Source organism: Notamacropus eugenii, chromosome 1 (assembly GCF_028372415.1).
Source record: "Notamacropus eugenii isolate mMacEug1 chromosome 1, mMacEug1.pri_v2, whole genome shotgun sequence".
Taxonomy (NCBI): Eukaryota; Metazoa; Chordata; class Mammalia; order Diprotodontia; family Macropodidae; genus Notamacropus; species Notamacropus eugenii.
In genome coordinates this window covers 383,333,852-383,356,419 of record NC_092872.1, presented here as the reverse complement: position 1 = coordinate 383,356,419, position 22,568 = coordinate 383,333,852, and the positions used below count along the sequence as shown (strand labels likewise).

The window sequence follows — 22,568 nt, the reverse complement described above, 5'->3', positions numbered from 1 at the left end:
GACTTAAACTGCTTTTCATATTCAGAGGTTGCCAATGAAGGAAAAAAAAATGTCTATTTGACAGTTACTGGTTTGTGAACATGTAAACTTCAAGTGAAGCCTGAAACTGCCACTAACTACATATGCTAGAAACCTTTCCCTCAGCTAAGAAAACCACCAGCTGAGCTCTGCACCATGGAAGCAATGGGACACACTCATTAGCATATCAGGAGCATTTCTGAACAAAGCTTTTATGCAGAAAGATCTGTCACAGGCAAACTTTTCCCATTAGAACCTAAGGGTATTCATCTTATTTCTGCTACAAGTATTCAACTTTCAAAACTATTTAAATGTAGCTTCAGTAACCTGAACTAATTATTTCTATATTGCTTAATTTACAAAGTGTTTATTTAATTTATTATCATGGACTCCTAATCTCCCTGTGTATTTCAGTCACACAAGAAGAGCAAGACAAGAGTCCAAAGGGTATCAGGGAATCATTGAATTTTGGAAATAAGAGATCATTTATTCCAACCCACTCATTTTAGAGATGAAACAAAAACTCAGGAGTGGTTATACAACTCATTCAAGGTCACATAGCTACTTATTGGCATAGATGAGATTATAGCTCAAATTTCCTGAATCCTAGTCCAAGCTTCTTTCTATATGCATTATCAAATAATAATGTCCTAAAAGGGCTTTGCAAACCCTTAAGGAGTTATAGAAATGCTAACTATAATTATTGCCAAACCTCAACAGTATTAGAGTCCAGAATACTTCTGGCTCAATCCTTTGCTTACTTCTTAGAGCAATGGTGAATTCTGACTCATCCAGTCATGAGCTGGAAAATCAAAGGTGCAAGAATCTGTTCATACAACTCACAGCTAAGGTGTCATTCTAAAACATGGCATGGAACACACCCTTCATTCTAGCAGGAGCTGTCAACAGACATGTTACAAGACAATATATGCACGTATGCCTGACTACATCCCAAGGAGATGCTGAACATTTTGCCAATTCGTTGCTGGCTCTCTACCAGTCATTAGAGGTAGCAGAGTGCCACCTACTGCTATGTTTCTGGAATACAGAGAGGGAGATTTGGGTTTGATTCTTTACTCAGTAGTTAATCGTACTCCGTCTAAGTCATATAACTCTAGGACATCAAAGCTGGATGGAACGTTAGAGAACATCTTGGTCAGCTTCCTCTTATTTTAGACATGAGGAAACTGCCCAGAGAAGTTAGATGACTTGTCTGAGGTGACACAGCAAAACAATTCAACCTTGAACAAGGTGTTTACAACAAAAAACACTGTCAAGGAGACAGTTAACTGTTCTCTTTTCTACCAAAAAAAAAAAAGTTGTCAGAATAAAAGCTATTCTCATGGATTCCAGCTTCTTCTATGCTTTAAAGCCAATATAAAAATCCAAGATATTCTCTCATATTGGATATTAAGCTGAGAAATTAAAATACAGAAGTGCTTTACCCACTGCTCTGTGGCTATAGTGCCAGAACCAATGTCACTTCACAGCATTCCCTAAATGGTGCAATAGATCAAAATGCAGATACACTTACCTTCAGACAGAGATGGGAGAATTGAGTCAAACAAGGGCAGACTTACTTTCTCTTACTTTCTCTAAGACTGGTATGCAGTTCTCAGTCTCAAAACTGCCACCTGTAGGACAAGAGCTAGAAAGTTAACACTCCCTTTGAAGAGAACCTGAGAAAGCTTTTCCAATAATCTCCTCTCTGTAGAGTTGAAAGGTGATCTTTTCTTCTAATTTGCAGACACATACAAATATGCCCAGAGGCTTGTATGATGGGCATAGCCTTATAAATATTAATATAAAACAAGCAGCTTCCCTCGGGCTGGATACACAGTACTGCAGAAGCCAATGACAAACCATGAAAACATTTGTCTTTGTTTTTTTATTTATGTTTTTGAGAAAAAGGAGGAAAATATACACATTGGGGTTTGAATTCATCACAGTGAATGAATGATGGTCCGATTTCGAAGCTCCTGAACATATTCCTTGGCATGGACGTAGCTCGTCTTTGGTTGCTCAGGAGGAGGGGGCGGTCCTTCCACCAGTTTCACAAAGTAGTGGCAATAAACTTTCTCCATAATGCCATGGAAACCTCGGCCATGGTAGCGGATGCGTTTCAAGCATTGGCCTCGTCCAGAGGTGGATTCAGCTAAAAAGGGAAAGAGAAAAAGAGCCAGCTTTAGAAGATGCTACCCAGCAGCAGAATGGTATTCTGTGTCTTTATCTTTGCTTGACAAGAGAAGGAATATTTACAGGAAGTCAGAGATGAGACTAGGCATCTGTGTGCCTGTGGCAAGGTTTGAAAATCTGCCCTATGATGGCTTATTTTGCTCCAGATTATATGAACCTTCACTCGTAATCTAACTGACTTAACTTAGCACAAACCAAATACCAACATGTCATGAATATTTTAATTTCTTTGGTATTAAAGATGTATGCATTTGTAACAAGAAATTATTCAAATATTCTGTTGAGTCACCTTTTCCTGCCCCTTGCTGTTTCACACAACTTTCTCCAAAACCTTGGTTGCTTCTGCCTGGGTTTGTATCCTTGCACTTAGCACAGTAAGCACTTAGCAAATATTTGATGACTCAACAACAACCAGATCTAAAAGAATTGAATGCTGGTTGGTCATTCATTGCAGGGTATGTTCATGAATGCTACTATGAATGAATGCTCATTGTATTAACATATATTTGCACAACACCCTAAATTAGAAAAGAGGACATTAGAGCTAAAGGAGATATCTTAAGAGAAATCTAGTTGAACCAACTCATTTAAAATTAATAGATAGGAAAAGGGCCATGATGATTTGGCAAGGAGACAAACTGAGATTATTATAACACAGGCCTTCTGATTCATGCCTAAACAATTATTATGTACCTACTACGTCCCAGGATACCACAACGCCTCCCACATACCATGCTGCATACTGTTCAGAACTGTAAAACGCATGAATCTTTTAAATGGTGTATAATTTAATTCCATTGGCTCAATTTTCTGAAGAAATCCAGTCACCCAAAATACTGTCCTCCTCTTAGTTCCTTTTCCAAGCTAATATACTCAATCATTTCTTTTTCAAAAGTAGGAAGGAGAGAAGATTCTCTCAAAGTATTCTTTAGAGATCTCCCTAATCACAATCAACTTGTGAGAAAGATTTTGGCAGCAGTATCTCCACTTTACAAAAGAGAAAGCTAAGGAAGGGTCTGAGTATAATAATGAAGGAGTTCTGCCCTTCAGATCTGTTCCATCTCCTCCTAACCTCAAATTTCCTACTTGGCTCTTTGAAAACTCATTTAAAGGCTTCAGAAAGAAAGCTGCACTACATAGATCTTCATAAAACAGAGCACCAATGGGAATACTGAGCTCAAGTGCAGCCTGGGAATCCACTGTCAGAATCTGCACAATACTTACAAAAATGGTGGCTTTTTTCCACCCAGAAGTCATATTCTAACTAGTCATATTCTAAAGAACTTCTGTAGTCACCTGAAAACAAATGATGTTTGTTGCCATAAAAGCATTATTTAAACTGTTCTCCAGCTTCAAACTACATGGCTGAACTACTTGTTAAAACAGGATGGGAGGTTTTGGTTTATTTGGTTTGGTTTGGGGAGGTGGGGGTGGTAGAGGCTGTTACTAGGGAATAATAATGGAATATTCCCTTCCATTTCCCCGAATATCAAATTCAGATATGTGTGTGTGCATGTACGTGTGCAAGTAGTGAAAGCTCAGAAGCAGTAATCTAATGACTCACATTTTACCCTAAAGTCATGAAACATCATCTGTAACTATGTGACACTTTAACAATCATTTCCTTATACAATATTGGACTAATCCTTTCAAAAGGAAGTTGCTGCCACATGAGAACAACAACATATTATACACTAGAGATCTAAAACAGTCATGAACTTTTACAATACCCTCAAAAATTTTTCCCACCTCCAGTGTCTCACCCATCAACCCTGAACATTAAGGCCAGATCAATCTTCCTAACACAGTGACCCTGCTCAAAAACCTTCCAATGCTCCTCAAGGTCTCAAGGATTAAAGTCAAGCTATCAAGTTAGATATTCAAAGCCCTCCATAATCTAGTCCCCAATCTTTTCAATACTAAATACAACATGAATTCTATACTCCAGGCAAACTAGTTGCTTCATTTTTCCTACTACTGAAAAAAACATGCTCACCTCCACCTATGTTTATATCTTGTACGCTAGTCAGAATATCCCCCTTCTTCCTAACAACTCATCCAAATTTTCTTTGTCCCACAAGGTCCAGTTCATGCACTCAAGCCTACTCTAGCCATTCCAACCCAGAGGGATGAACTACAATTCTGCTCTGCATTATTCAATCTGTCACACAATCATACGTTATCTTGCATTACAATGTCTTATCTCTTCAAGTAGATTATAAATTCCTTGAAGATAGGCAATTTGTCATATATACGTCATATATCTTTTGTCAAATATATATCATATTTCACCAGAGCTTAGTTCTATACTAAGCATTCGCTAGATATCTTACAGACAATGGATAATTAAGAGTTAAGATCCCTCAAAAAAGTGAGGAACTTAAATGTTTTAGATCATTAATGTGGATCTTAAAAATCATAATAACCAGAATTTCAAATACAAACTTTTCTTAACATTTTACTTTAGTAGTTCACTTTCTTCAACACTTTCTGCCACAAAGAATAACTCACAAAGTTAATTGTTACAAAAATCATCACTTCTGATGCCATGAATCATTAAAACGTGTTATCTGATTTGTCTTCGTCCACTTGTTATGAGCTATTCCCAATGCCTTTGGTCATCATTATAAGTTCAAAGAGAAATGAACTTTCTAAGTCTGTGCATGCAACACCAAACAGCAGTTTTAGACTGATGACAGCCATCTGAAGAAATTAGGTTATAATGACAACATATGCTACCAAAAACCACTGCACCAGAAAATCTCTTTACCCTTGCTTGTAACAAGAGCCTGAAATGGTTGCTGCTGAAACAAAATGGCAGCAAAATACAAATAGCCAGTCTCCCACAATACAGTCATAAAAAGATTCTATTTCATAGTATCACAAATCTAGAATTAGAAAGGATCCTAGAGGTCATGTAGTTCAATCACTTCATTTTGATGAAACTTAGGACCAGGAAAGCTAAGTAATTTGCCCATGGTCATTATATATGAATATCTGAGCCTTTAAAAGTATGAAGGATAAAACAGTCCTACAAGGTAAGTCAGTGTCTTGGTAAATAATACCATCTGCCTTAGGTTACAGTCTCAGTTCCATCCTCTGTGGAATCAGACAGCCAATCACTCAATAAATGAAAGGCCTCAGAAACTGAAACATAATGATAATAGTTTAATTCAGACAGTACTTTAAGCTTTTCAAAGTACTTTACATTCATTATCTCATTTGAGTCTCAAGCCAATTCTGTGAAGCAGGTAGTATAAGTACTGACAGATGAAGAGGTGGAATCTCCAATAAGCTTAAGATTTTTCTTGCAGCCCATGGCTAGTACCTTGTGCTACCCAAATCTCCTGACTCTAAATCCTGGGCTCTTTCCACTCTGTACATGAATTCAATTCAATCTGCCTTGATAACCAAGAATGAAGTACTTCTCCCAAGTGGCTGGAGTGTTAAATATGGCCAAGAAAGCTATGGAATTGCCAGTTGGTCCTTTCAGAAGTCCAGGTAAATACAATATTGCTTTATAAGCATATTTGACCTTCTTCCCTCAACTGAGATACAAAAATTAGTTTGGGTCATTCTGTTTATAATAAGCTCAGCATTTACAGGAATTTACGATCACCTTGATTTTCATTAGAATTCAATTACCACTGCCTAAGAAACAAATCTTCCTATGGAACTGAATAAAATTATTTCAACCTGGTTTTGTATTCAGAGTCATAAGGCAAGAAAGGTCACTAAGGGGGTTTAAGAAAATTCTCTTGCTACTCATCCACCTCATCTCCTGCTGAGTTTCTGGGCATTCCCTAACATTATTTATTCATGCTGTTCCTATAGGAAACTGCTTATGATTAACTACCATGGCCCTGCAGTCATCTGAGTTGCCATTTTGATTTCCCTGTGCATGTGCCAGAATATAATTAGTAATACGGGAACCTGATTTAAAGTAAGATGTTTCGATGGAAAGTCACAAATTAATTGAATTCCAGAAGTAGGTGTAGTTACTGCTATCAATTCCAGGTTAGCAGGAATCAGATTTCATTTTAGCCAGAATAAACAGCTCCTTTAGGAAAGAGGTACTGAGACAAATAAATGGAATTTTATATTATTTTTTCCCTCTATTTCAGAAAAATTCTAAAAAAGCTTCTAATTTCCTCATGGTAATCTATTTTTATGTAGAGAGGGGCATACTTCTAAATTTTTTTTGAAGCTCAACTATTTTTCAATAAAAAGACTTCTAACAGTATAATATAGGCTTGGCAGATTGAGAATTTTTTGCTTAGACATCAACATCTATGTTTGATTACAAAACTGCTGAGGTTAGTGGTAATTGCTGCTGAAGTTAGGGGAAATCAACAGCTTCAACTACTTTACCTAAGAATGGTAGGGAGGGGCCCAGGGAAGCTTTGCAATAAATGCTGTACTCCTTAGAGGGAAAGAGCTTGCTGCAAAACATCCCTTACAATTATATAAGCACTTTATGGCTTTCAAAGCACTTTCACTTACATTATTTCATTTGATATCCATCAAGAATACAAAATCAAAGATGATGTCTGAATATCTGACCTCTCATCAAAGCCTCCTACCTTCAGTTTATCCCCTCATCAATCCACCCTACATGCTGCTACCAAAGTACTATTATTAAAATATAGCTCTTATCACATAACACACCTTAGCTCAAAAAGCTTCCACTGAAACCCTTGATCTACCAAATAAAAGTCTGAAATATTAAGCCTTGAATTTAAGACCCTTGACAATTTGAGGTCAATTTTATCTCTCACTATTTCTCTTATCATACAAAGATCATAGGATCATAATTTTTAGAGCTGGAAGGGACCTTACAGGTCACTGAATGTTACTCCCTCATTTTACAGATGAAGAAATTGAAGGCCAGAGAGATTAACTGGTTGGCCAGTGTCACACAGCTAGCAAGCACTCAGGAAAGATATGAACTCAAATCTTCCTGACTTCATGTCTAATGCTCTATCCACTATACCATTACATATCATAAATTCCAGACAAACTAAACAACTTACATGGTAAACATATCCAGTGGGTTTCCCACCTCTATGCTTTTGCACATGTTGTTTCGTCCACCTGGATTATCAGTCCTTACCATTTCCCACCTCCTCCACCCCACAGACAACTGTCCAATTCTACTCATCCTTCAAGTTACTGTTGGAATGCCACCTTCTCCATAAAAACTTCCTTGTTCCTACATTCTTCCTCTAAATTTAGCATTTTGTCTCTAATTCAAGAAACATTTATCAAGAACTAGTATGTAAAAGGCCCTAGAGACACAATGAAAAATGACAGTCCCTACCTTTTGCCTCAGGTAAATTTCAGGATGTAAAGATCATTTTAAACTGCATAAGTAAAAGGATAAAAGACAAGATCAGGAGAAATAACTGGTGGTCTACTTTGACTAAAATAGAAATAGATGAGGAAGAAGAGCATGTAAACATTGTGGAAGGTCTTTGAGGTCAGACTAATCAATCAACATCTATCATGTGGAGGCCTGAGAATTAAGGAGGATTATTTTGGCAATTCTGTCAAGGACAGATTACAAAGAGAGGCTGAAGTCAAGGACAGTTAGGAGGCTATTACAATAGTTTAGGTAGGTGTAGCAAAGGCTGACACTAGTTACTTCAGTGAGGAAAGGAAGGGAGAACATACATGAGATATTATAAAGGGAGAGTAGTACCTGGCAACCGATGTGGACGAGGGTTGAAAAAGAAGAAAGAGAAAAGCTAGCTTTCAGCTCAGATAACTGGTAGGAAAGTGAGTTCCATTAATAGAAATAGGGAGTCAAGCAAAAGATCATATCTAAGGAAGGAGATGGCTTCAGTTTTGGATATTTTGAATTTCAGGTACCAGTGAAACATCTAGATTTCTTATTACATTTTCACATTATAACTTTATGGTTTATCTCCTCTACTAGACATTAAAGAAATGCCATGTGCAGATACTTTCTTTGCTGCCTTCTTTTTATCTCTATATCTTCCATACATCAAGTGATCAATGTATGTTTCTCAACTGAATAAAGTGTCATCACTTGAGAGGAGAAATACAAACGTGGTGTCATTTGCTTATTCCTAGTCACATTAATACTTATAATATAACAGATTTTACTATTCAAATAGATAAGAGCTTTATTAAAGTTGATAATTCTAACTGAAAGGATTATAATTAAAGATAAAGAGAATCTTTACTACTGATAACGTATTTCTATTATAGGTCTGAATACAAATCATTTTTAAAATTATCCCTTATGCTTTAAGTATCCTTTAAATTACATGACAGTGGACACTAGTTATATTAATGACCTGAGAATCAGTTTGGAGACCTAAATCCAGTACCACCTCTATTTACCTTCTCTGTGATAGACAAGTACTTAATGTCTTGAGTTTGGCTTTTTTGTTGATGTTCTGGTTTCTCAGGAATCAGTTTTCCCCAGCCTCTGGCTTTCCCATGAGATACAGAAGACATGTACTACTTGTCCTAAGTTCATGCTTCCCTGCGTTCTGCAAATGCCCTATGCAAGACCAGCTAGGAAGGATCTTCTCATGAAATAGTGATAAAACCCTAAGCTCTGGCTTTCTGTCTCAGCAATGCTCCTCTATCCGGTAGGAATTAGCCTCAATGAATAAAGGTTAGCAGGGTCACTACTTTTCCACCTAGTCCCCAAAGACTATAAAACACTTCCTCTGAGGGGGTAGGAGTAGTATCTGAGTGACTTAATATTTAGAATGTTGGTCCTTAATGCTATAAATATATTCCTGTTTTGTTTCATTTTGTTTTCTGTTGTTATTTTTTTTATCATTGAGGCCTACTGTACTGTTACCTATGTCAAGGGTCCAGGATGATGCACTGCAATTAACTAAACTCTTTGCTGATGGGACTGATCACCAACATTTGTATTTTTTTAAACTTGCAATAACTGTTTCCTAAAATATTTCAATAGAATTGGTTTTCTTTGTAAACTTATGTATTTTGCTTTATGTATTAAAAAACATAATTTTGAAGAATCTGTAAGCATCACCAGACTGCCTAAGAGGGTTAACCCTAAAAGGGTTAGGAATGCCTGCTTAAAAAAGAAGCAGACCAACTAAACTGGGCATATCCTTTGACCAAGTGCATCTAGGTGATACAGCAGATAACAGTGCGGGACCTGGAGTCAGGAAGCTCTGAGTTCAAATCTTGCCTCAGAGACTCAGGCTGTGTGGTACTAGACAAGTCACCTAACCACTCTCAGCCTCACTTTTCTCATCTGTAAAATGGAGAAAACCACAGTATCTTCCTCAGTGGGTTGTGGTGAAGATCAAACAAGATAATATGTACTTTGCAAACCTTAATGCAATGTATACATGCTAGCTATTATTTTATCATTATGTACTCCAAGAGATTAGACAGAGGAAAGAATACCTAACCACAAAAACAGAGCAACAATTTTTGTTGTAGCAAAGAACTAGAAAGAAAGAGGGTGCCCATCAACTGGGCTATAACTGCACAAATTATAGTACATGAATGTAAAGAAATATTATTGTATTGTAATAATTGACAAGAGACGAATTCATGGAAACCTGAGAAGTCTTCCACGAACTGACGAAGAATGAAATGAGCAAAACCAGGAGAATGTATACGATGGAAACAACTGGAAAAGACACAAGGACTATGATCAATGTAATGATCAATCCTAACTCCAGGAGACCTACAATTATTCATGTTTACTACCTCGTAACAGAGAGGTGATGGACTAGACACAAAGAAAGAAATATGTATTTTTGGGCACAGCCAACATACAGATTTTTTTTAACATGTTTATTTGTTATAAAAAAGGCTTTTGTTGGGGTGAAGAGTTAATAGGGGAAAGTGAACAGGGAGTGATAGTGATAGCAAAAAGAAGAAGAAATGAATCAATGAACACATCAATCATTTGATAAATACAAGAGAGTAGAAGTTCAGAAGGGAAGTCATCTAACACAACAAGAAGGGTAGGGTTTGAAAATAGTATATTATGTTTAATATGAATTTATATGTGCAGCCTGTATCAGATTGCATACCATCTCAGGGAGGGGGAGAAAATTTAGAACTCAAAATGTTATGGAAGTGAATGTTGAAAACTAAAAATTAATTAATTAATTTTTTAAAATAGTATATTAAATGGGAAAAATACTCCCCCAAAAAATCTCCAGTGTACATAGTGGAGATTAATGGCTCCATATGCAGTTCACTTTTTCTGTTCTTTATATGGGAAAATGTTCATGTTTCTTGATATATGTCACGTACATAATAAAATGGAAAATTTTTAAAACTACAACCAGATAATCTCATTAACTGAAGTACCAGACCAGTGCTGATTATTTATCATAATTCTTGTCTACAGGTTTCATGGCCTACATTACCTCAGTCGTTAAAAGAACACAGCAGAATTACGTACTCTAGTTATTAACATTTGTATCTGGCTAACATTGGCATCCTTCTAAGATTAACCATTAACTACAATTTTCAGAGGCTACTCACTCTTAAGTTGCCAGACATGAAAGAATCTTATTAGAAAAGGCACTTGGGAATGCTAATGGAAGCCATTTTTCAGTACTAAAAATATCAAATCCTTTACCTATGTACAAATTGGATCTGTACTCTACATTGTGGTCTCTCACTGCCATGTCTTGTGCTTCTAAGAGAACCTATAACAAAGAAAAGAAAAGAGTTAATATTGGTGAACCTTAGTTAAAATGGAATGTAATTTCTTACTTCCTATTATCTCTATAATAAGACCACTAATTAGGTACACTCACAGAACAGTCAGTTTTAGAAAAAGTATCTGAAATAATAACAGGAGGAGGGAAGGAAGGAATTTTCCTTCTTTAGACAAGATTTGCAAATGCAAGGAACATCAGTATACCGCTTAAGTTTTCACAGGAAAAAGCAATCTATAAAGCAAAAGATAGCAGCAATTGTAAACAAGACTTCAGAGTACTGAACATTATGTCTATAAGTTAGGGACTTATCAGTAAGTTTAGCTCCGTAGCTTAAGAAGCCAAAAAGCTAAATAATAGCTTTAAATTATTTGACATTCTCCCTTTAAACTCTAGATCCAAGTAGCCATTAGCAGCAGTTCTCAAAAATTATATTTTAGAATTTTCTTGAAAGTCAAAAACTAAATAAGAACTCCGGGGATATTTTGAACTGAGAACTTTCTACAGAACAAAAATTACAAAGTAGGTCAAATGTAGTCATGGGTTACAAAGTGTGATCTTCCCCTTTTAGACACACATCTGCTTCACGATCTGATGCTGAGTGAAGTAAGTAAAGTCAAGAACACAATACACAATAAGAACAACAAAGCAAATGGAGAGAACTACCACAAAACAATCCAAAGTAAATGTTGCAAAATTACAAAGAACCAGCATGGTCCTGTGTGGCGTACAGAGACTCAGAGATATTAGCAAAAAGAATAGTTCGTTTATTGACTTTCTCAAGAAAGTGCTCCCTCAGAGTGCCTGAAAGATGGCACCAACTGAAGAGAGAGCAGAGCTGTGTTTAGCTCAGCAGATTATATAGGCCCTAACTGCAATCCCCTCTCCCTAGTCCCCTTCCTTAGGGCTCACTGGTGCAAGCCCTGAAGGTACAATCTATTCGAGGCAATCTACCCCAGCAATAGAGAACAAAGTCAGTTTTCACACATTAGACCTAAAAAAAGAGGGGAGGAGGAGGTGTTATTCCTCCCTGCTACATGTCTAAAAACAAGGCGGGGGAAAGGCTGGGAAAATACAGAGGGCAGTCTGGGAAATTAAAGGGGATAGTCTTGGGAAAATATAGGGAGTAGTCTGGGACAGTACAGAATATGTTGAAACTTTTCTTCTACAAGGTCAACCTACTGCAAATGTTTCAACCAGACAAGAAACAATTAACCCCTTGAAGAAGCTTCACTCCTGAGAGATTTCTCAGAGATCATCTCTCAGAGCCCCAAAGAAAATTTGAGAAGATATACCCACCTCACTCCTTTTCAGAGACGGAGGTCCATGGATGGGGCACAATGCATATATTTGTACTTTTCTAATGTACTGATCAGTTTTGCTGATTTTTTTTTCTCATCCCCTTTTTCACTTTTTTATTGGGAAAAATTTCATATGTGTTATGGGATGGTTCTTTGGAAGAGGGATGAGGGGAATAATGGGAGAAATTCTGGTAATGTGAAAACAAAAGATATCAATAATAAAAAAATTTTTATGCTACAATATCTTGTTACTCGGCATAGACAATAGGTATTCAATACATGTTTAATTAATACTAGATGTATGTTCTATGAAGGCAGGAATTATCTTTTTTTAATCTTAATATCTCCCTCAATACCTAGTACTATATGCCATAAATAGCATATAGCCATATATATGCCACTTAATAAATTTTTATTGAATGAATAAATGAGTGCAGAAGACAAATGATTTTAAGTGACTTTTTAAGAGAATGTGCCCAGTAAACAACAGTCTCAGGGCAAAGCAGATGCAAAATCAAAAGAATGAGAACTAATTCTAGGTGAAAAACAATTAAAGAAGTAGAACTTAATGCTGCAACCTGATGTCTCCAGACGGTAAGGAGCAATACTCAGAAGAGCACTTTGTTTCTGTCAAGATACTAGGAGGCACCCTGTTTTCCAGAGCGAAGGTCCAGCAAGCAAGCTGGGATAACAGGAAGCAAGTCCTGAGCTTGGGATAACCACAATCCTTTGCACTCACCCTCTGCAAGACCACATAATTACTGTATTGCTTTAACCTGCACCAAATGTTACCTGAGCTCAGATAAGCTTGGACAAGTACTGGTCATGAAGCCCTGCTATGAATCAAACTTGTCACACTGTTGCTGTTACCCCTCTTTGTCAGGGCTACACCTCACTGCACAAGCACTGGTATAAGTATTGAGATTTCCCCACACTGCCTCTGGTGTCCCCACTAGGGGAGGGTCCCCAGTATGTGTCCTCACTTGCAAGCTGTTTCCCTCACTTTGGAATTAAACTTCTGTTTGAGTTCTGACTCTCCTATCTTTATTCAGCTCCGGTCATCCACAAGTTGGTTGACATTAACTGGTGTCAGAAGTGGGATTGGATATAACAGGACATGTGGACTCTTCCATACCAGTAGAAGCAGACTAGGCACCACTAGAGACTTTTTCACGGTGCAACCCTGCTTCATTTGGTGAGCCTTCTCCCTACTCCAATCCCAAATTTCTACCTTGGTTAAGTTCATCATCCTTTATGAGGAAAACTCCAGGGCCCCTCTGGTGACCTGGTTCATCTCAGGTTACTGGTAAGGATATTCTTTCTTAAACTGCACACTTCTGTTAACTGGCCTCTCTGCATTCCTCTGATGTTTTTAAACTTCACGCCTTAGGAACTATGTTCCTATGCTGAACCAGTTAAAAACAGAATTGAAACTGCATGCTTTGTTAAAGTTACTTGTGTCTATTTGTATCTGTTTTGTCATCTTGTCTGTGTTTGTGTCTTTGTAAAATATAAAATGTCTGTGTATATGTCCCAGAGTAGAACACTAGGAAAGATTAATGAAGTTTCATGCTTGAAGCAATTGCTCCAGTAAGTAGAACTAATTCCCAGTTCAGGTTATCCGTAGGAAATTTAGTAATAAGAAAAAAAGGTAGATAATCAAAGTTTGTAGAACTGCTAAAAATATCTTCACAGATTTAGAAGTTTGAAGATTAATCATTTTACGATTGCAGGGAAAAACTCCAGGAATTCCAGGAACTCCCTTCCTTCTGAAATATCTTAGTAAGTTTTGGGATACCACTCTGTAGAACTGAAGGAAAAATAAGGATTAAACTTTATAAAACTTACAAGTAGATGACATTTTCCTTTGAAGATTGATAGCTATATTGTTCTAGGGCAATGAAGAAAGGCAACTAATTCTGAAGTAATCCCAGAGTGAAGAAAGGAAAATAAAATAGGCAAAAGGTATGCACCTTATAGCCACCTTTTGTTAACCTGTCCTTGATCTTCTCAAATCAGGTCCCCAAATAAAGGTGTTGAAAAAATGCTGGAAAAATATGGGGAAACATGAATTACATTGCAGTTGCAAAACTTTATTAGCTATGTAATCTTAAGCAAGTTATTTTAACTCTGTTTGCTCCAGTTTCCTGATTTGTAAAGAGAAAAATAATAACGGTACCCACCTCCCAGTGCTGTTGTGAAATCAAAACAATATGATTGTAAAGTGCTTAACAAAGTAACTGGCATATGCTAAAGCACTATATTATTATTATTATTATTTCTTTACAAGCCATTATGATTTCTTTAGCTGAATGTAATTGTTCCATATCTGTTAACTCTAAAATGGATTTAAAATGTCAAAGATAATAAGGTTAATGATTTCTACATAGAATGATTTGGAAATGTAATCAACTGAATTGTTGAAGTTTTCTTTCATGTTTTAAGTACATGATATTGTCTATGTTATTATTGTATTTCTAAATTCTCTTATATTGTGAAATTTGAGAGACCACTGTAACAAAAATGAATGCTGTTACACAAAACAACTTTTTTAATCTGGATGTCATTACATATGAATTGGGTTTTTAAAATGATATGATAAAAAACATATTTGAAAACTTAAATATTTAATGAGGTACATTTTGTTATAAAACTGATAAATAATAAGTTTACTATAATAGCAAATTTTCATTTAAAAATCTTGGTGATTATGAAAGTGTATAGTGTGATTTAAAGATGTAGCTTCGACTTATGATGAGTCAACTATAAGGTATTTGCTATATGTCTGAAGCCCCAGGTTATGGTTAGTTTTAATTTATAAGTAAAGGATAAATGAAATGCTGTTGGGGAAGCATCAAGAAAGATATTCAAGCTCAAAGTTGTGGTTAGTGAAATTTTGCTATTTCAGGTAAAAATTCCTGGGACAGTAATTTACTATTGTTTTGAGCTCTGATTACAGGGATAGTTGTCTGAATTGCCACGAAGCCAACAGTAGAAAATGGCATGTGCTATAGTCTGGGAACTGCTAAAGGTGGATGTCTGTGCCTGGGAAAAGTTTTGGGGATGATTTTGGCATGACCCAAGAAAGGATCCTCCTAACTCTATTCCCCCATTGTGCTATTTCCTTTCTGAAAAGGAAATTTTCCCACCTGGTTAATCTTGAGACTTGCTTTTAACAGCCTGTGACTACATGATAGGCTGTCCAGATATGACCCATTCCTGGAATCAAACAGAGCTAAGGGAGCTTTTCCTCCTGTTAGGATATATGACATTATTATACCTATGTCCCTCTTTTTCCTTTAATAGCAAATTTCTATAATCAAGAAGTTTTGTAAGCACAATACTAAATCTTTTAAAATAACAGATTCATAGTGGAATATCTCTGAGTTACTATAATAGGATGCAAATATGAACATCTTACAATTTCAACCTTCATTTCTGGTCAAATTATAATATAGGATGATATCCCCCTAAGGGGGAAATGATTAGACAAAGTAATAAGACAAAGACATAATGCAAGAGTTTTCTAACTAAGTAGAAGAGTAAATTTTGAAAAAGCAACAGGATTAGACTGCTTTCTCTCAGAACAATATACATACATACATACATATATATATATATATATATATATATATATATATATATATATATATATATATATATATATATATATATATATATATATATATATATATATATATATATATATATGATTAGCTTCCAAATTTATCTATCATGGAAATTCAGGCTTTGAGCATGTTCTAGTAATAAGTTCTCAAAATTGGATTAAGGTTTTTGTAAATTGTGTTGATAACAGTAAGGAAAGTGAAATTATTTTCCCATTTTTAAAGTGTCTATCTGATAATTTTAAAAGACAGAAGAGTTCATTTTATAGTTGGACACTCATGAATTTTTAAAAGATTCTTGTATCAGGTACATGATTTAGGTAAAGACAGAAACAGCAAATAAACTGAAATCCTCTGAAGTTTCAAAACTGGAGAACTAAATTCAAGTGATTGCACGAAATTATACTAAGTCAAAATTATCTAGGAACCTCTAGATTTGGAACCAGAGAAGCAGTGCCCCTTTTTAGAGTATCCTGAGAATAAAACCTATTATCCAAGAAAAGATATCTAGGGACAAGATGACAACATGAAACATCTAAGACTCAAAATGTGCTGGTTAAATAGATAATAAGAATAGAATACAAGGAGACTTGATTTTAGTTCACATTGGTAATAATCACTGTATTGCTTTGGTCTTTTGTTTCAAGATATTTATGTTTAAGTTTTCTTGGTAACCTTGGTGACATATAAATCTCCCTTCTCAAAATTAGTTCATTATGAGCCTTCTAAGTAGCTTGATCTGTAACATAACACTAATGTGACCTGACAATGTAATCATGACTATGAATTTATGAAAAACTTTATTGCATTGTTTGAACCTAGAACTGTGTGGCTGAGAAACTGGTTCATCTCTGTGTTGTTTAAAGACTCTTAACTAAGAACCTATGTTATGCTGACCAGAAACTCAGATCCAAAGATTGATGCAAAGAGTCTTCTTATCTGAAAACTGGCCCCATGCCGATCAATCAATCATTGTTTCTCAAGGCCAGCACCAGATTCTTTTGACTACTCCCACAGCTGCCACAGTTGTGCATGCGGACTCCTGGATCATCTGAAGAAAGTCCCTGCTCTTGAGTGGTCGGCAGAACCTTCCAGGGACCTCAAAGTTTGTCTAGTAAAGACCCAGAAGCAACCGATATTCAGATGAGATAGCTGTCCCAAGATTTCAGACGAGGGCTGAGCATACTATCTTAGTTTTTCTTCTCCTCGCTTTTGTCATCTGCCAAATCACCAAGGCCCTGATTTAAGTGTTGGTTGGCATTTCCTTCCACTACATTCTTGCCCCTCCCTTTTTGTTTGCAGGCAAACAATGGCTAGCAGTGATACCTGGGACACACTTCCCCAATAGGTCCCTCAAGGAACTGACCTCCAGGAATAAAAATGGCAGTCCTAGCCCAACTAGACTTTTGTGATATTTTTGTTTAATACAAGCTTCTCCTTAATTAGACTGGTCAAAAGCAGGTAATGTCAAGATATCAGTAGATGCTCTATTTTCCAGAGCTAAGTCCCAGAAAGCAAGCTATGTCCTGAGCTTGGCATAACAATAACTCTTTGCACTCAATCTCTGCAAAGTCACATAATTATTGCATTGCTGTGACCAGCACCAAGTGTTCTCTAAGCTCAGACGAGCACCTGACAAAATCAGACAAGTACTGGTCATGAAGCCCTGCTATGAGACGAACTTGACACACTGCTGCTATTGCCCTTCACTGTCAGGGGTACAGTTACTGCACAACCATTGGCATAAGTTTTAAGATCTCCCCACACTGCCCGGTAGGGGCAGCCCCAGCACGTGTCTTTGTTTGCAAGTGGTTTCCCTCACTTTGACATTAAACTTTCTGTTTGATTCCTGACTTTCTGTCTCTAGCCTGCTCTGTCTGACTCTGGCCACCCACAGATTAGATTCCAGTTCAGTCCAGTAGACATTTCATAGGAACTAGTATGCCAAGGATGACTCAGCAGAATTAAAACAAAGCTTGTAACTATAAGTTTTTATCAAAGATGCTAGTTCTTCACTAAGGAATTTATAAAACCTGTACCTGTACAGAATGTGTCAGTTGAATACAAGGATTCTAGCTCCCTCTAATGATTACTGGCATAAAGAAAAGTCAATGTGTAATATAAAGAAGGTATATACAGAAAAATGTATAGTACACACAGCATAAAAATTTTCTTAATTCTCACAACTACCAAACTCAATACCAATTCAATGTTCCTTAAAACACTTATGGCAAGAAACTTAAGGACCTTAGGACTCAGTAACACTGGTATTTAGTTACACAGATGAAAATAAAAAAATTCCACCAAATTTACCTCTTTGATTATTTTTGCCCCCTTCTTGTCACTGAATTCCATTTGGGCCAGGGCCTGGTCAATAGACATTCCCCTTATCTAGAATTATAAAGTGACAAAGAAAACAAAAAGCACAGTTAGAAAAGGTAATCATCCTTTCCACCATCTTGATTTCTAAATTATAATAACTATCCCTGCTCAGAAGTCTAGTCAATCAATCATTCAACAGCCATTTATTAAGTGCCTACTCTGTGCCTGTGATCTCCAGAAAAAAAAAACTGTATGGACCCAAAGAAGAGGAAAAGAAGACACTCCCACTTCCTTCTTTCAGCAAAAGTGAATCCATAAAAGTTAGCTGAAAAGGGGGTTGGGGCCTCCATTTTGGATAGGCTTAGGCTGGCTATGCTTTCCCTGTGTTTCTACTTCTCTAAAGTTCTTTCTCCACCATGACTCAAAATTTTTTTCACTCTGGAAGATCACTCCACTTCTGTAGTCCCTTTCTCTGACTGGCTAATTCCTCACAGAACCTCCATTTTAAAATAAGTACTCAAGGTAGCTACCTATGTTCACTCCTATTCCACCTTCTCTGACCCCAACTTTCAGCTTCTTTTCATGTGTTGTCTTACTCTGATAGAATGTAACCTCTTTGGGGGTAGGAATTGTTTCTCTTTTTGCTTTTAATTATACCCCCAGCATTTGATACAGTGTCTAGCATGTAATAAGTGATTAAAGCCATCTTAATTTAAGATTTCTTTTCTTACCTAGAATACTATAAGGGTCTCCTTCCAAGGCTGTCTAACTCTAGTTTCTCCCCTCTAATCCTTCATGAAGCTGTCTAAATAATTCTTTTAACACAGTACCATGAACATATCATTTCTTTATTCAAAGCCTTTCAAAGAGTCATTTCCTATTGAATCAAAAATAAACTGATCTTTTAAGAAGCTTTATATTCTGGGAAGATAATACAATGTAATGTTAATGTATTTTTTTTGCTTAATTTGAAGATCTTTCCCACCCACTAATAAGCCCATGTGACTTGCTTAAGTCACATGGAAGCCTGAGTCACATGAGTCTAAGTCACATGGAACAGGGAGGGATGGAACACGAAGAAACAGAGCTAGAGCAGAACTAAGAGGAAATTGATCAGAGCAGTCAGAGCTAGGAAGGATGCAGGCAAGCAGGCAACTGGATAGTGTGAAGAGAGCTTGTTTGTGATCCTGTTTAAGGGAGTCTGTGATTTGTTTAAGGGAGGTGGTTCATGGGAAACCTAACAGGGGCAAGGCTTGGGGCTGGCAATGCCCTCTCACACTGTTATTGTGTATTGATTTCTTTGTTACCATGATGGATTTGGCTTTCTGGTGTCTGAATAAATGTTCTGGTTCTGGGTTCCATGTGGAGAGTCTGTTGTATTTCGCGATTCAGAATTGCGCCAGCATACTCACAGTTGTTGCAGGCACTGTGAATACTGCATTGGTGCTACACACATAAAATGAGCTAGAAGGAGATGGGAGTGAGGAGGGATGTATGGCAAGATTGAAAAATTCAGACTCAGAGTCAGGAGCAGAGCCAGGAGAGAAGTGAACATGGAGGGGTAACCCCGGGCTCTTCCTTAAATGGTAGTCCCAAGAAGGAAGTCACCAACTAAAGGAAAATGGAAGCTCTTTGAGAACACAGTTTGTGTTTATATCTACCCCTGTATCATTAATCTCTACCATAGTGTTTTGTACACAGTATGCGTGTAATAAATGTCTGATGTATTGAATTACTAAAAGAAAAGTAGAAGTCTTATGTAATGCTAATATCATATAAAGGCAGCAATTTAATCCCCCCCCACACTAGGAGAAAAATAAGTAAACAAAGGAACATAAGCATTCTTAGTTCAAAATCATTCTTCTAATTTAAATAGTTTAAGGATAAGCTTTGCTAGTATTGCTAAGATATACCTATTTAGTACATACTAAAACCAAATTTGGGGTAGATAGCTGGTACAGTGACTTGAGTCAGTGGATACAGTCTGGAGTCAGGAAGACTCATTCTCCCGAGTTCAAATGTGGCCTCAGATATTATTTACCAACTGTATGACCGTGGGCACATCACTTAATCCTGTTTGCCTCAGTTTCTTCAACTATAAAAATGAGCTGGAGAAAGAAATGGCAAACCACTCCACTACTTTTGCTCCAAAAAAAAAAAAAAGAAACACCAAATCAGTTTACAAAGAGTCAGACACAACTCAACAACAAAATTCATAGACTCTGTGGCAGATAGCACACACAGCTGTCAAGGAATCGCAAAAAATGTTATGGATTAAGAAACAGGCCGGTTCCTCTTCTCATAAAGAAGGGAAACTGCCTGTATTTCTTCCTTTAGATTCCCTTATACATAATCCTCATTTTCCAGATAACAAATCACAAGTATCAGCTCTGTGAAGATTGACTTGCTGTGAAGCGAGGCCTCCTAAAACTGCTTTCAAGACCTTCTGCTACCTACACAGAATCCCCAGATAGGCTCTGTAGATCTTTCGTTTAAACATTAGGTCATTTCTGGTGTAATATCTAAAGTCACTGTAACTTAGTTTCTCAGAAGAAAGATCATATGTAATTCTAAATATTCAGGGAAATCATTAACTTAATAAACAAGAATTATTTTTTAGTTAGCTACATTAAACTTTTCTGAATAGAATTAAACCTTCATTCCTTTAAACATCATCAAAAAGTTCAGCTATTTTCTTAGGTTAGATTTTGTTAAAACTCAATCTTATCTTTTCTAAGTTATGCAACTTTTCAAAACAGAGGCATTAAAATCCATTACTTCTTTTCTTAAAAACTTCATATTCTAGTCGGTCATTTTTATCTTACCAATTTTGCTAAGTACCACATCTTGTCTTTGCTGTATTTGATTTGTCTTCTACAGTGGTATATTTCCTGGAAAAAGAATTTTTTAATTTGGTAAATTTTTCCAAACAATAATAACATGTGTAGTTTTTACTGCTCTAATTACACAGTGAAGGAGACACCATAAGAAATGGTGTAAATGAAAAGAATACTAATTCTGTACTTTGTGTCTTAGACACAAGTCTGTCAGAAACATTTTATTTAATTTAATATTAATGTAATATCCAAATCATTTCTACCTCAGACAGAGGTGTCCAAACCAGTATAGTCCCCTCCATGCCCTCAAATATATACCTCTCCCAAGATAAAGTGAGGAAGCATTTTATAGAAACACGGAGAAGATCATAATATGTTAGAATAAAGTTTGAGGTTAACATTTTAGAAGTCTCCTAATAGCAGTCCCTATGCCATTCCCTTTTGGACCTCTCCCTGCGACTAATTTAATCCTTTCTGAATAGAAAAGATATCTTTTCTAAAGGAAATATCCCTTTTCAAGAAAGGAGAAAGAAGAGATGACCCTTAGATGAGTCAATAAGCACAATCACTTCAAGGGGAAGGAAGGCAATGATCTTAACAATACAAATTTACTTAGCAAATATTTACTTTATCTATTTTTTCAATTTTTTTTCAGTTTATATATTTATTGGTTGGTTTAACTATCTTTATTTTACATTGGCTATCACTCAATTCATTTTCTTAATTAAGATCTTTTGGTCCATTACCCACCTTTCTGGAGGGGAGGGATGGTGGAGGGAGAGAGTCTGGAAAGGGCTTTTAGACCAGATAGGTATTATTTCTTGATATTTCAATTGAACTAAAAAGGAAGTTGTTTTTTTTTAATACACTTCCATGATAAAATGCTCTCAACAATTCTTAATCTCTTTTTTCCCTTTATCTTTTTTACATTTAAAAATTTCCAGGAATTAGAACAAATTGTGATGTAATACTCAGTTGTATGAAAAAAGGCACATAAGGTTTAAAAATAAAAATATGCATAGTGAAAATGCTTTCCTTGCTGCCTTTTAAAGTATTGCCCTCAAATAATGAACCAACTTTTTTAAAAAAATAAAATTTACTCTTAATATAAGAAAAAAATACACAAGAGAGAAAAAGTGGCATAGAGGAAGGCCTCTGAGGCAGTAAGATCTGGGTTCAAGTTCCTCTTCTAACATATCATGGTTGTGTGACCCTTGACAATTCACCTGACCTCTCAGTATTCCAGACACTAAAACAATACAGTGGAGAAAGCTACTGATATGCACTGGTGGAGGTTTTCTTCATCAGAAGTTACCTAAACCTATAAAATTCACAAATCTGAACAAATGCAAACATATACATATTACCATATGTACACACACAAATATATGTGAAAACTAAATGTCAAAAAAATCCCAACAGGGTTGGAATCAAGATGGCAGAGTAGAAAGACAGACCTGTAAAAGCTCTCTCCTGTAGTCCATAAAATACCTGTAAAAAATTACTCTGAACAAATTCTGGAGCAGCAAAAGCCAAAAAACAACAGAGTAAAAGAGATTTCCAGACCAA

The 22,568-nt window shown here is 36.3% G+C and overlaps 1 protein-coding gene across 2 annotated transcripts in view; it reads right to left on the bottom strand.

The window, feature by feature from the left end:
- Positions 1-1,891: 1,891 nt before the first annotated feature.
- MRPL22 (mitochondrial ribosomal protein L22) overlaps positions 1,892-22,568 on the bottom strand; it is a 47,639-nt gene continuing 26,962 nt past the window's right edge. Inside the window, exons 4-7 of one of the 2 annotated variants that reach the window (XM_072630827.1) lie at positions 20,988-21,053; positions 18,154-18,231; positions 10,832-10,901; positions 1,892-2,173 (exon numbers count right to left, since the gene is read on the bottom strand). In XM_072630827.1, the coding sequence (XP_072486928.1) occupies positions 1,962-2,173; positions 10,832-10,901; positions 18,154-18,231; positions 20,988-21,053 (426 nt within the window). In that variant the 3' untranslated portion in view covers positions 1,892-1,961. The remainder of the gene's footprint in view (positions 2,174-10,831; positions 10,902-18,153; positions 18,232-20,987; positions 21,054-22,568) is intronic. The other variant, XM_072630828.1, reaches the window with a different exon arrangement.